An 11,323-nucleotide genomic window follows, 5' to 3' on the forward strand; every position below is an offset into this window, starting at 1 on the left:
CTATGTGGATCATCGGTAGAGGGTGAGCATTAAGTTGTTGCCAGCAGCCCCTCTCCAGAAAGGTGACACAGGTAGACACAGAGTCAGGCCAGATGTAGCTTCTAGGAAGAGAAAAGAGAGAGAACATAAAGTTAGAAACTGAAATAACAGCAAATAATTTCTTTCAGTTTTCAGTTCAGAAACTATTTTGTTACGGCACAAAAACAAAACTCTGCAGACATGTAGGATATACATAAGACATTTGAAAATGTATTTTCTTTACATATTCTTTAGGGTTTTGCCAAATTTAAAGGTGAATGTATGTTTTGTTTATTTCTTTTCTGAGTTATATTAGTGTTTTTAGATAAAACCGCTTTTCTTAAACGTGTTTGATAAATTAGTACTCAGTTTTGGTCAATTTTGTGGCTGGCAAGAAAACATCATGAGTGTTTTATATCTTTACTGAAACATTAGGATGCAGCTTTGTATGTAGTCACATCATATTGTTGTGGTTTTATACCAGTAATCCATGATAACACACTTATTGACTGAGCTGTCTCTTATCAGGATGCTGTTACTTCCCTTTCTAAGCAGCAATGTAATTATGACTTTGTTAGATTCCCTATTTTTCCACTCACTTCCTCTTCTGGACCTCCCCCCCTTTTCAGAGTGAGATGTGTATCCCCTCCTTTTGCAGGATTTAGCTTGCCCAGATTCCATGTCAAAGGTCATGGCCCAGATGTCAAACTTCCCCCCTCTCAGAGCTCCTCTTGCGCATAATTACGGCAGGCCCATTGTATTTGTAGAGCTGGGAAGAGGTGCGCTCTAAATGCCTGCTCCTGTTTCGGCAACTCTGGAAGTTTAGGACAGGCAGTACAAAATCTCTGAGTTTAGTTTTAAGTGAGGCGGTTTTAGATCACCTTTCTGCTCAGCTTTGACATTTTCAGCATTTCAAATGCTCACAAAAACCAGCCATTTCATTCAGAAGGTAAAAAATGAATCCATTGCCTTTTAGTAGCTTTGTAACTAACTGCGGCAACGTAGGATTCTTGAAGAAAAAGAGTCTCATCTCATATATCACTCCCACCTCCCTGGATTCTTTGGTTTTATCTCAACCTGACCTGCTGGCCCTGGTGTGGCTCCAGTAAAACTTCTCGGGGGTGCGAGCAGCTCAGCTCCACCCCTGGTCTAAAGTTTGCAGCCTCCATGGAAACAAGCTCATCCTCCTGTGGTCTCCCTCTTTTCTTATGCCCTTTCTTATATGTGTTTGTCTTCTACTAGACATAAAATATTCGATAAATATGTGTCTAGCCTGTCAGATCATTTGTCTTTTTATGTTTTTTGTGTCTTAAAATTTTAAAAACCTTTAACTAACTGTGTGAAATACATTTTGAGTCCTAATCTTAAAATTAGAAATTAAAAATAGTATGCAGCATTTAAATTCAAGCTTGGTCATTGGTTGAGATGTAAAAGGTTCATTTGGTCAGATGGCTATTGTTGAGGAGTGGGTCTTCATGGTCACTGAGGTCACAACTGCTGCTGACCGTCTGCAGCGTCCCTCCCAGGGGAGTTTGCCTCTCTGTTTGACCCCCAAATTCAGAACCTGAGTCGAAGTGGCCACTGACTGGCGGCCCTGACCGGAGCCAGAGAAAGGCCTTTGTCATTTGCTATCAAAAGACCCAGGCTGACAGGGTGATGGATAGTGGAGCTCCTCTGTTCTGCTCCCCTTAGTGGGGTTAAAACTGACCACAGGACTCTCATCCCCCAGAATCTGCCACACATGGTCACCTTTCTTTCCCACCAAACCAGAAAACCCCTCTGGCCACACACCCACACACTCCAGCCTTCCTGTTTGTTAGTAGCTGTAGGAATCTGGCACAGTGCTGTGGCTAGTTTTGAATAAATTACAATGATAGCAGGGTGATGTCATACAAACTCAAGACTAAATGTTGTAACCTTTTCTCAATTTAGACCCAAGAAAGAAGTATCATGTGAAGCTTCTGGCTTACAGTGCTGTTGGAGATGGTTACCAAGCAGACCAGACCATCAGCACCCCTGGATGTGTCTGTAAGTAAGATATCCACTGGTTTTTCTTTTAAGCCAAAGTAGAAAAACTAAAATAAATTGCAATGTCTCTCGTCTCCGTTAGCTGTCCGAGACCGCCTTGTGCCGCCTCCACCACCTCCTCACAATGTGCAGGCCAGGTCCAACAGTACCTCAGCTGTTTTTCTGTACTGGGGCCGGCCAGCCTTCACCTCCAGCCATGCAGTAAACTACACGGTCCGCTGCAACCCTGTAGGACTGCAGAACGCCTCGCTGGTCCTCTACCTGCAGACGTAAGAACGATCACGTGACACCCTGTCATTTAAACCATCAATCATCCCGATTAAACAAATTTGTCAAAGCTCTTTATTCTTTGTTTTATTTCTTTAATTTTCAGAAAGGAGTTTCTAGAACATCTGAATATATATTTATTTAACACATTTTCAGATTATTTGCCAGCTGTATAGTGGTGTGTTTCAGCAGTCCGGCTCTTTCCTGAGCACCGTTTTATGTGCCCTAACAGTACTTTGAGCCTCTGATGAACTATTTAGTCTCAATTTAGACGATTTGTTTTACATTTACAACACATGCACACTTCTGTAGAGAAGTTTACATGTGTTGATTCTGTTCCTGCACCTTCTGCACAGCTCCACACCACCATCTCCTGGACATTATTAAACAAGCTGGCCCAGCTCATATAAACTGAATAAAATCAGTGGTGGCCTAAACTTGCATCTAGCTGAAAATCATTTACCCTACAACTACAACTTTTTATCTCTCTTTTACCTCAAAATCAATTGAGCCAGGCACTTGATTGAGTTGTTTTGGTGGGGGTGTTTTTTCTGACCTTTTCCGTATTCTTTCTGCAGAGGTGAACAGAGGCTTCTTGTGCGTGATCTGGAGCCGAACACAAAGTATGAATTTGCTGTGCGCCTTCATATTGACCAGCTCTCCAGCCCCTGGAGCCCTGTGGTGTATCAAACCACTTTCCCTGAAGGTAAGCTTGCCATTTAACTACTATTTGAAGCTAAAATGGCTCACCTTGCTTTTTCAGCTACTAATAATAGTGCACATTTTGAGTTTGTTCTTTTCTCCATTACCTCTCAGCTCCCACATTACCTCCTTCCAACATCAAAGTGACCCTGATTGAGGAGGACACAGCGCTCGTTTCATGGAAACTCCCAGAAGAACCAAATGTAGTTGTAACACACTACACTATACTGTACGCCTCACGAAATGCCTGGATTGCTGGTAAATGGCAAGTGCTGCAAAGAGAAGGTAAGGAGGACAATGAATGGAGATGTATGTACATGGTGTACAGTGCCTTGCAAAAATATTCACACCCATTGAACCTTTCACATTTTGTCATATTACAACCAAAATCCTCAATGTATTTACTGGGTTTTCATGTGATTGGACAACACAAAATAGCACATAATTGTGAAGTTGGACAAAAGGGGGATACATGGTTTTCAGTATTTTCTGCTCTGTAGACCCACCTTTTCCTGCAGTTGCACCTGCAAACCTTTTGCGACATGTCTCCACTAGCTTTACGCATCTATAGATTGAAACATTTGTCCATTCTCCTTTGCAGCATCGCTCAACTTCACTGCAGTCAGACTGGATCAACATAAACGTTTAAGTCCTACGACAGATTATAAATTGGATTGAGGTCCGGACTTTGACTGGGCCATTGTAACACTTGCATGTGCTTTGATCTAAACCATACCATTTCAGCTCTGGCTGCGTGTTTTGGGTCGATGTCCTGCTGGAAGATAAACTTCCACCCCAGTCTCAAGTCTTTTGCAGTCTTTAACAGATTTACTCCCAGGATTTGCCCTGTTTTTACTTCCATCCATCTTCTTAACTACTCTGATTAATGTCCATATCCCTGTTGAAGAATACCATTCCGGCAGCATGATGCTGCCCTCACCATGCTTCACACATGATTGCTTGTTCATGGGAATATGCTGCGTTACTCTTCCGTCACTCATACCATTTTGCATTTAGGCCAAAAAGTTCATCTTTGGTCTCATCTGACCAGAAAACCTTCTTCTACACCTTTCCTTTCTTTCAACAGTGGCTTTCTTCTTGTCACTCTCACATAGCCTGGAAACCTCAATGAACTGCAGAGGACTCCATTATCCTTTATTACATCTGAATAGGCAAGGCAATTTTATTGATATAGCACATTTCAGTAGCAAGACAATTCAAAGTGCTGTACATGGAAAAAAAAGAAAAAGAGACATAAAAGGAAAAGTAAATTGCAGTGGCATAAAGGTAATTCCATAAGTAAAAAGAATAAAAAATGAATAATTAAAAAGATGATGATAATAAAAAAATATTGATAAGGAAATTAAAGGAAAGTTGAAAACACCAGATTTGTGGCGTGCACAAACTGGCCTGGCAACAGATTCTCCCACCTGAGCTCTAGATTTCTACAGCTCTTCCAGAGTTGCTGTGGGCCTCTCGCGTGCTTCTTTGAATCATACTCCACCCTCCCAGCCTGTCAGTTTAGGTGGATGCCTATGTCCTGGTAGAATACAAATACCACATTTTCTCAGATTTTGGCTTGTGAACGTGTGTAACCATGTATTATTTTCCTTCCACTTCACAGTTCTGAACTACTTTCTGTTGGTGCATCTTGCATCTAAAATCCTGAAGAAATCCATCCAATGCTGTGGTTGTAACAAACAAAAGGCGAAAAGGTTCAAGAAATAAAAATGAATATTTTTGTAAGACACTGAATGGATATTTAGTAGATTGAATACTTAATCCTGCCTGTTACCTCAAAAATATATCAGACTGGCTGAGCTCCCCATTTAATTTTTAAACAACCATTTTATGTTTGACTAGGAGGAAAGGCTTTAATTTGCTTTGTTTGCTTCTATTTGAACTTAATTGATTCCTAATATTTTGACCACAACTCACTTGATAACTGATTTGTCATCAGAGGGATTAAGATCATTTCAGAATACACAAAACATGAAGTCATACATTATTGCTGCATGTACAGAGAGATAAATTAGTCAAAGTTTCACAGTTTAGTAATATAAAACTGCTGTCCGGTGTGTTCTGCAGCAGATGTGTGTTTAAGAGTAGATGACCCCAGGAAACACACAAGAAGGACACACAACGACCCCCTCTGCCACTGGCAAAGAGGTCAAAAGAAAAGCTGTTCACAAAGCCCCCTTCATCCCAGCCCCCCTCTTGTGCCGGACTGAGTTTCCACCTCCCTGAAGTCCCTGCAGGGACCCTGGTGGTGAGCAAGCAGGGTGGTACCAGTTTAGGGAATGTGGACAGCTCTGATCCCCCTGACCTCCAGCTTTTTCCCTCAAATGGTCTTCCTGTGAGGATTGTCTTTTGCTGCATCACAGATGTTGGTTACCCCAACATAGCCATTAATGTTATAGTTAATTTTTTTATGTATCTGTTTGCTTTTTGTTTTTGAAGTAAAAAAAAATGTATTGTTCTTTTAATGTTCATTTCTTATCTATAAAACACAATAATGTGTGTCAGTTTAGTTAAGTTTAATTGCTTTAAGTTATTCGCTGAGACCGGCCATGGAAAATATCTAAAACTTAATATCTTACATTTATATTTGGCATGTTTTATTCCCTGGATGCACTTTGACAGAGAGAGTATTAAACTAAATTAACTAAAAACAAGTGTTTTGAACAATTTCTCTGTTTTCTTCTTTTTCACATGACCAAAGTGAATAGCACATAGGCTTAAAAAAGTCCTTCTTATACTTCATTATGGAAGTAAATAGGGGCAAAAAAAGAAAACGTATGATTTTTCAACAGTTTATTTACAAAGTTAAGTCTATCCACAGGGAGCATCGCCATGGCGCTGCTGGAGAACCTCAGTCCAGGCCAGGTTTACTTGGTAAAAGTTTCTGCATCCAACGCCATGGGTGATGGACCATTTTCTAACGTGGTGGAGCTGACAGTACGAGCAGGTCTCTCCCCTGGTCATGATATTGGACTCTCTCGTGGCTCCACACACTCCACAGGTCAGTCTAATGTTAGTTTATTGTAGGAGGCTGTTTTTAGAAACCAGATGGGGCCGTTACATAGTTCTGCTTCATGTTGTAACTCATCGCAGGTTTTTCTGATGGCTTCTACCATCTGGACCAGAAGTCAATGACTGGTATCAGTGTGGGAGTCTGCATCGCTCTCACCTGCATCATTATCTGTGCTTTCATCATTGTCTGCAGAGGCAAAAACAGGTACTAGGTGTCTCTGAATCCTGTGACATACACTCATTTATTTATGTTTTTCTACCTTCCTGAAGTGTCACGCTTTTTGTTTATCCTTCTGCAGGAAACTAGCGGTGAAAACTTACAGAGAAGACGAAGGTTTATCTGCTGCAGCTGCAATACACGTAGGACCTGAGGGAGAAGCGCAGGATGCTGAAGTGACTGTGCCGATGATGATTCGAGGTCATTTTGTTGATGCGAAGGTAAAACCGTCCGCTGAAAGATTTCAGACGCATTAAGTCAGCTGTACAATCACAGGTTGCTTACGAAAGTCTTGGTTTCTTTTGTATTATCAGGGCAAATGTAACATCCTCATTCAAGATAGAATAAAAAGCTGTTTCTTCATTGTAGGGTGGAACCAATCTTATCATAAATTCTAACGGCCGTGTTCAGCCCAACACTGACAAGAAGAAGAAATGGTCTTTCTTTAGAAGTGACGTGAAACAGGACAGGATAATTGTGCAGGTAAGGTTAAAAATGACACGTTTATCTCATTAAATTGTTGTCAGCAGATTTACAAGAAAGGCAAATCTCCAACACTTTTTATTCGCACCGTGGAACCTCTAAATATCTGAGTACAAATCTTTCCAAGTACAAACAACTCGTGAAGGTCCCGAACAAAAATGTTTCTCCACATACGAATGTCCAGGACAGCCGTGGCTGGTGCACAGGCTGTGCTCCTCTTGCAATCCCTGTTTTGGGGTGAGGGTTTGAAGGTGATTACTCTAAATAAAGGTGGCCTTTATTTAGAGTAATCAGACAGGAAATGGAGAGAGAGAGAGAAGGGGTGACGACATGCAGCAAAGGTCCTGGGGTTGGAAATCGACTGGGACTGTGTGTTATTTTATTTTCCTTTCATTTCCTTTCACATTCTTAAGATTTAAGTTGCCTTTTCGATCTTCTGTACTCCCTTTCTCTGAGCCTTAAGCATTTAGTATATGCTTGTAAATTAAACAACTTTATAGGTGGGGTTGTTGGAAATTCACGACAATTTGGTTTCCGATTTTCCAAGTTAGGACTATTTACAGTGAAGAGGGAACGTTGTCTCTTTCATCATGTTAGACAAAACTTTCTCTGTGCTGCAGAACGAGAGAAACGCCACACTTTCTTACCTGCCGGGAGCCACCGTGTTGACCTACGAAGAGGAGCTTTCTCCAAACCACTCCACCACACTGCAGGACCTGCTGGGGCACCCTGGTGACACTGAAGGGTCCTCCAACAGCGAGGGCAGCCACGAAACAGGCGACTCAGGGCGCTTCTCTCATGACGAGACGGAGCTGACCAACTCAGGTCCCAACAGCCGCCCCCCATCCCTGACGGACGAGGACGGTGGAGACCTGGACTGCAGCGGTTCTGCTGGGGAGCAGAGCGAGCTGTTGGAGAGGAATCCCTCTGACCTTAAGTTAAAGGAGTCTGTCGATGCTGGCTGCAGCCATCAGGAAGCCCAGAGAAGTTCGCAGAGTGGACTTAGTGTGTAGCCGTGTGTGAGAGTTTGAGTGTAGGTGTGCGTGTGTTTCATGAAGTAAGGGAGTGTTTTTCATCCAGGTAAAAAGTAGATGTACACATTTTACCACATCTGGATCCTTTGGTAATAATGAACTAAAAGCTTGTAGATAGTCAGCTTACACGAAGGTAAAAACATCAACCCAGTACTCCTGGAGGCTCCACTGATGAGTGGCAGTGCATATTTCTGCCTCAGTGTGAGATTTAGTTACTTTTACACTCTGCTAGGATCAATTTATCAAAGATGGCTGCTGAAATTATCACAAGATCTGACTGTGTGTGTGAGAGTTGTGTCAGTTTGAGAAACCATAGTAAAGAAGCAAATCGAAGCATTTTTATCATCTCGGCGCTTCTTTACGCTTTGAACAGAAAGCCAACAAAGACAGTATGAAAGTGATTTTTTTTTACCCTTCTGTCTGAGAACGTTTTCTTTTTATTTTTGTGTATATTTTGGAACAAAAATCTCACCCACCATGAATGTTAAAAGATTGTCTTAAATGTCCAAAAACAGGCATTTCTGAGATTATTTATGAGAGTTTATCACTGGAGCAGAAGGGAAGTTTGAGTCCTTTTTGCTGATTATCTACCTCGGTTTGTCTACGGCCAAACCGTACACTAAATATTTAACAACTACTTCTGTTGTGCGATGAGCTACTTCAGCTGCATCACTAGTACTTCCTGACTGTTTTCCCGTTGGTCATCGCCTTTATTTTGTCTGTTTGTGTTGTTGATTTAGCGGATAAGGGCGCTGCAGCTTCCCCCTCTTGCCCCACCTGCTGTGTGAAAATGAAGGCTTTAAACTACACAACCCACCTTGTTATCTAACCCCTCCGATGTTGCTGAAGTACTGAGCCAGTATTAATAATATTTGTGTTTACTATTTGTCCGTTATTGAGTAATGGGTTGGGGGAAGTATGCAGTTGCCCTTGTTACTCGCGTTTTATACTACCTCGTTTAAGAGTTGCTTTTATTGTCGTCTTCTTCTCCTAAACTCAGGGAACAAGGTTTAGTACGTTTGAAAAGCCGTGTAGTATTACATGGTGGATTGACAGGGTATCTTCTCAGTACTAAACTGTTTTAATGTTTTATTACCTTAACAGAAAAAGCCGAGAATGTAATGAATGTACCTCTGACGTTGTGAGCACGCGGCTCAGACGTTAGATCCCCTGTCCCCGTCCCTCCTGCCGTGTCTGTTTTCACAGGCTCCCATGTTCATTTGATTTGTGTGAACGTTCACACCAGAAGTGCTTGCAACGGCATAACCTAATAGAAAAGCTTTATAAATGGCCTTAACGTGGGAGGCGTCCCTGGTCCGAGTGAGGGAGCAGCTCCACTAAGGATGCGACACATGCAGAATGATTGTAGTGATAGCGGTGGAAAGTGTTTAATCAGACTGAAGTGAAGAATGAACACCATAAAATGATTTACCTCTAAAGAATCTATTTTTCTTAGAAGATATTGTACTTCAGAGGAGTACACTTTGTAGTTACTTTGTAGTTTGTTTTTTTCTGGTAGAGTAGGTGAAGATTAGCACTTGTCTGCCACGTAGTTTATTATGAGAGGCGAATATGCAGCGGTGACTGTGAAGCTAATACCCAAAGAGTTGTTTGCCAGTTTATTTGAGTTTATTTTAGCCTCTCAACTGATCTTTTGGAGAACAGAGAAATAATCAAAATAGACCAAAGAGGAATGGTGGCTTCAGAGGTCAGTTGAGGTGCTGCTCCTTGAACTAAGCCTTGCACATTAGTGGCCTTGGCCCGCGACGAAGAGTCCTGAGCGTTGTGGGTTAAAACTCTGGGGAAGTGTCCAGCTTCATGGAGTGACTATTAATAATCAAGATTATGCACACTGACCAAATTTTCCTTCTGCAGAGTTCCTCATAAGCTGTTGCAAACAGATGTAGGTGATATTAGGAGATTAATACATTATATTGATTAGAGGTTGGTATTGCAACAGTGCAGTTGCATGTAAATGTACACCCACTAATTGTGTCTCCTTTACAGAATAAGAGAGAGAATACTTTTATTAAAATGACTAAATGTTTAAGTAAGTGATTATATTCAGGTTTATTGACCATATTTTATTGATGCATATTTTTTAAGAGGTCACAAAACAATAATAGGAGTTATTTTGTGGCTAAAGGTAATGTAGACACGGTGGGTGTACAAACTTTGTCATGCGTCTGTGTTTTTAATCAGAGGACGCTGCAGAGGATCCAATCATATGAGATGAGAAGTGACACAATCAATTTCCATTTCTTTTAAAAGGCAAACAGTATGAACCAAAGATTTTATTTCCTAATCCTCACCGCTGCATATCAGCCCAAATTCAGTTATAAACATCCTATCTTTGTGTCAAATGATATTATCAGTGTTTTAATGCTCAGTTTATATCTTTATTATGTATTTTTCTGGAAGAGAGCAACCTGTAAACTTGCTTTATTTCTGAATAATAATGTTTTATTCTTTTAAAATAAGGATAAGATGTTGCTATTGTTCCACAAAGTTAAACAAAGACAGATTATTTCAGTTGTAACTACATTGTCTTTGTATTTCATGTGTTTATGAGGCTTAAAACACCCAATCCTGGATCTGAAAACAAGTATTTTTTTCAACCAAATATCTCTGTAAAGAAAGTGTTATGCAGATACAAAGATAACTTCCTGCTTTTAAAACCACTGAAATCCTCCTGGTTCATAGTTGGGTGTTTAAAAGCTAATGCAGGTGAACAAGTGCTACCTCAGATGTTTATTCTGTTTTATTTTTGTTTTTGCTGGAGAAGGTTTGCTGCTCTTCGTCTCATTAAAGGTGTTATGTTGGAATTATGTTCCTGTCCGAGGATGTGAATTTAAAGGGAGAAAACACAGAGTGGACCTGACCCGCTCCCTCTTCTCCCTGTTCTGAGCGGTGGAGCGCTGTGGGTCATTTAAAGTCTCACTCAGGGGGACCCACAGCTACTTCCCCTCAAATAAAAAAAAGACAGGTCTCAAGCTTTGGAATCGAATGTACCTTTTTGTAATTAGTATGTTATTTGATATTCTCTGTTACCATTTTGTTATATGTTTGTCATAAAAATTACCTGCAATATGTTTCTTTTCAAATTTGTTTAGAAAGAAGATTTTAGACAATTTCCTTATTATGAAAAAGTCTGATTCTCAGTTTAAATAAAATTACAAAAATCTCTGAGGAGAATTGTTTTTATTTACATGAGCTTAGATCTTTTATATTATTTTAGTCAGAAGTGTGTTTTTTGTACACTTCAGCCGCTAAGTTTTTGTTTGGTAGACTTTGTTCATTATTTCAGTGAAAAAAAGAAATTCACACAACAACAAAAAACAAATATGGTTTTAAAATGAGTAAAAAAAACTATGTCACTGGCTTGGTTAATGATCTTAACACAATACGCTCTGCTGATCAATACTGATGTCTAAAAGTGCAGTAAAAGGTATATGGGCACAGAGGTTATACTTCAATATAATAAAATGTTTGAAAAGTTGGACACTAATCCTGTAATAAAGTACCAATAACAGCAGGAACA

General features: G+C 40.5%; 1 protein-coding gene across 1 annotated transcript in view; it reads left to right on the forward strand.

Moving 5' to 3' along the window:
- The window catches only part of prtga (protogenin homolog a (Gallus gallus)), a 31,090-nt gene extending 20,122 nt beyond the window's left edge, over positions 1-10,968 (forward strand). Inside the window, exons 11-19 of the mRNA XM_047362458.1 lie at positions 1,951-2,046; positions 2,129-2,315; positions 2,892-3,019; positions 3,130-3,300; positions 5,858-6,037; positions 6,130-6,253; positions 6,348-6,486; positions 6,635-6,748; positions 7,369-10,968. Of these exons, the coding sequence (XP_047218414.1) occupies positions 1,951-2,046; positions 2,129-2,315; positions 2,892-3,019; positions 3,130-3,300; positions 5,858-6,037; positions 6,130-6,253; positions 6,348-6,486; positions 6,635-6,748; positions 7,369-7,761 (1,532 nt within the window). The 3' untranslated portion in view covers positions 7,762-10,968. The remainder of the gene's footprint in view (positions 1-1,950; positions 2,047-2,128; positions 2,316-2,891; positions 3,020-3,129; positions 3,301-5,857; positions 6,038-6,129; positions 6,254-6,347; positions 6,487-6,634; positions 6,749-7,368) is intronic.
- Positions 10,969-11,323: the final 355 nt, after the last annotated feature.

The sequence above is a fragment of the Girardinichthys multiradiatus genome, chromosome 4 (genome assembly GCF_021462225.1).
Source record: "Girardinichthys multiradiatus isolate DD_20200921_A chromosome 4, DD_fGirMul_XY1, whole genome shotgun sequence".
Classification (NCBI taxonomy): Eukaryota; Metazoa; Chordata; class Actinopteri; order Cyprinodontiformes; family Goodeidae; genus Girardinichthys; species Girardinichthys multiradiatus.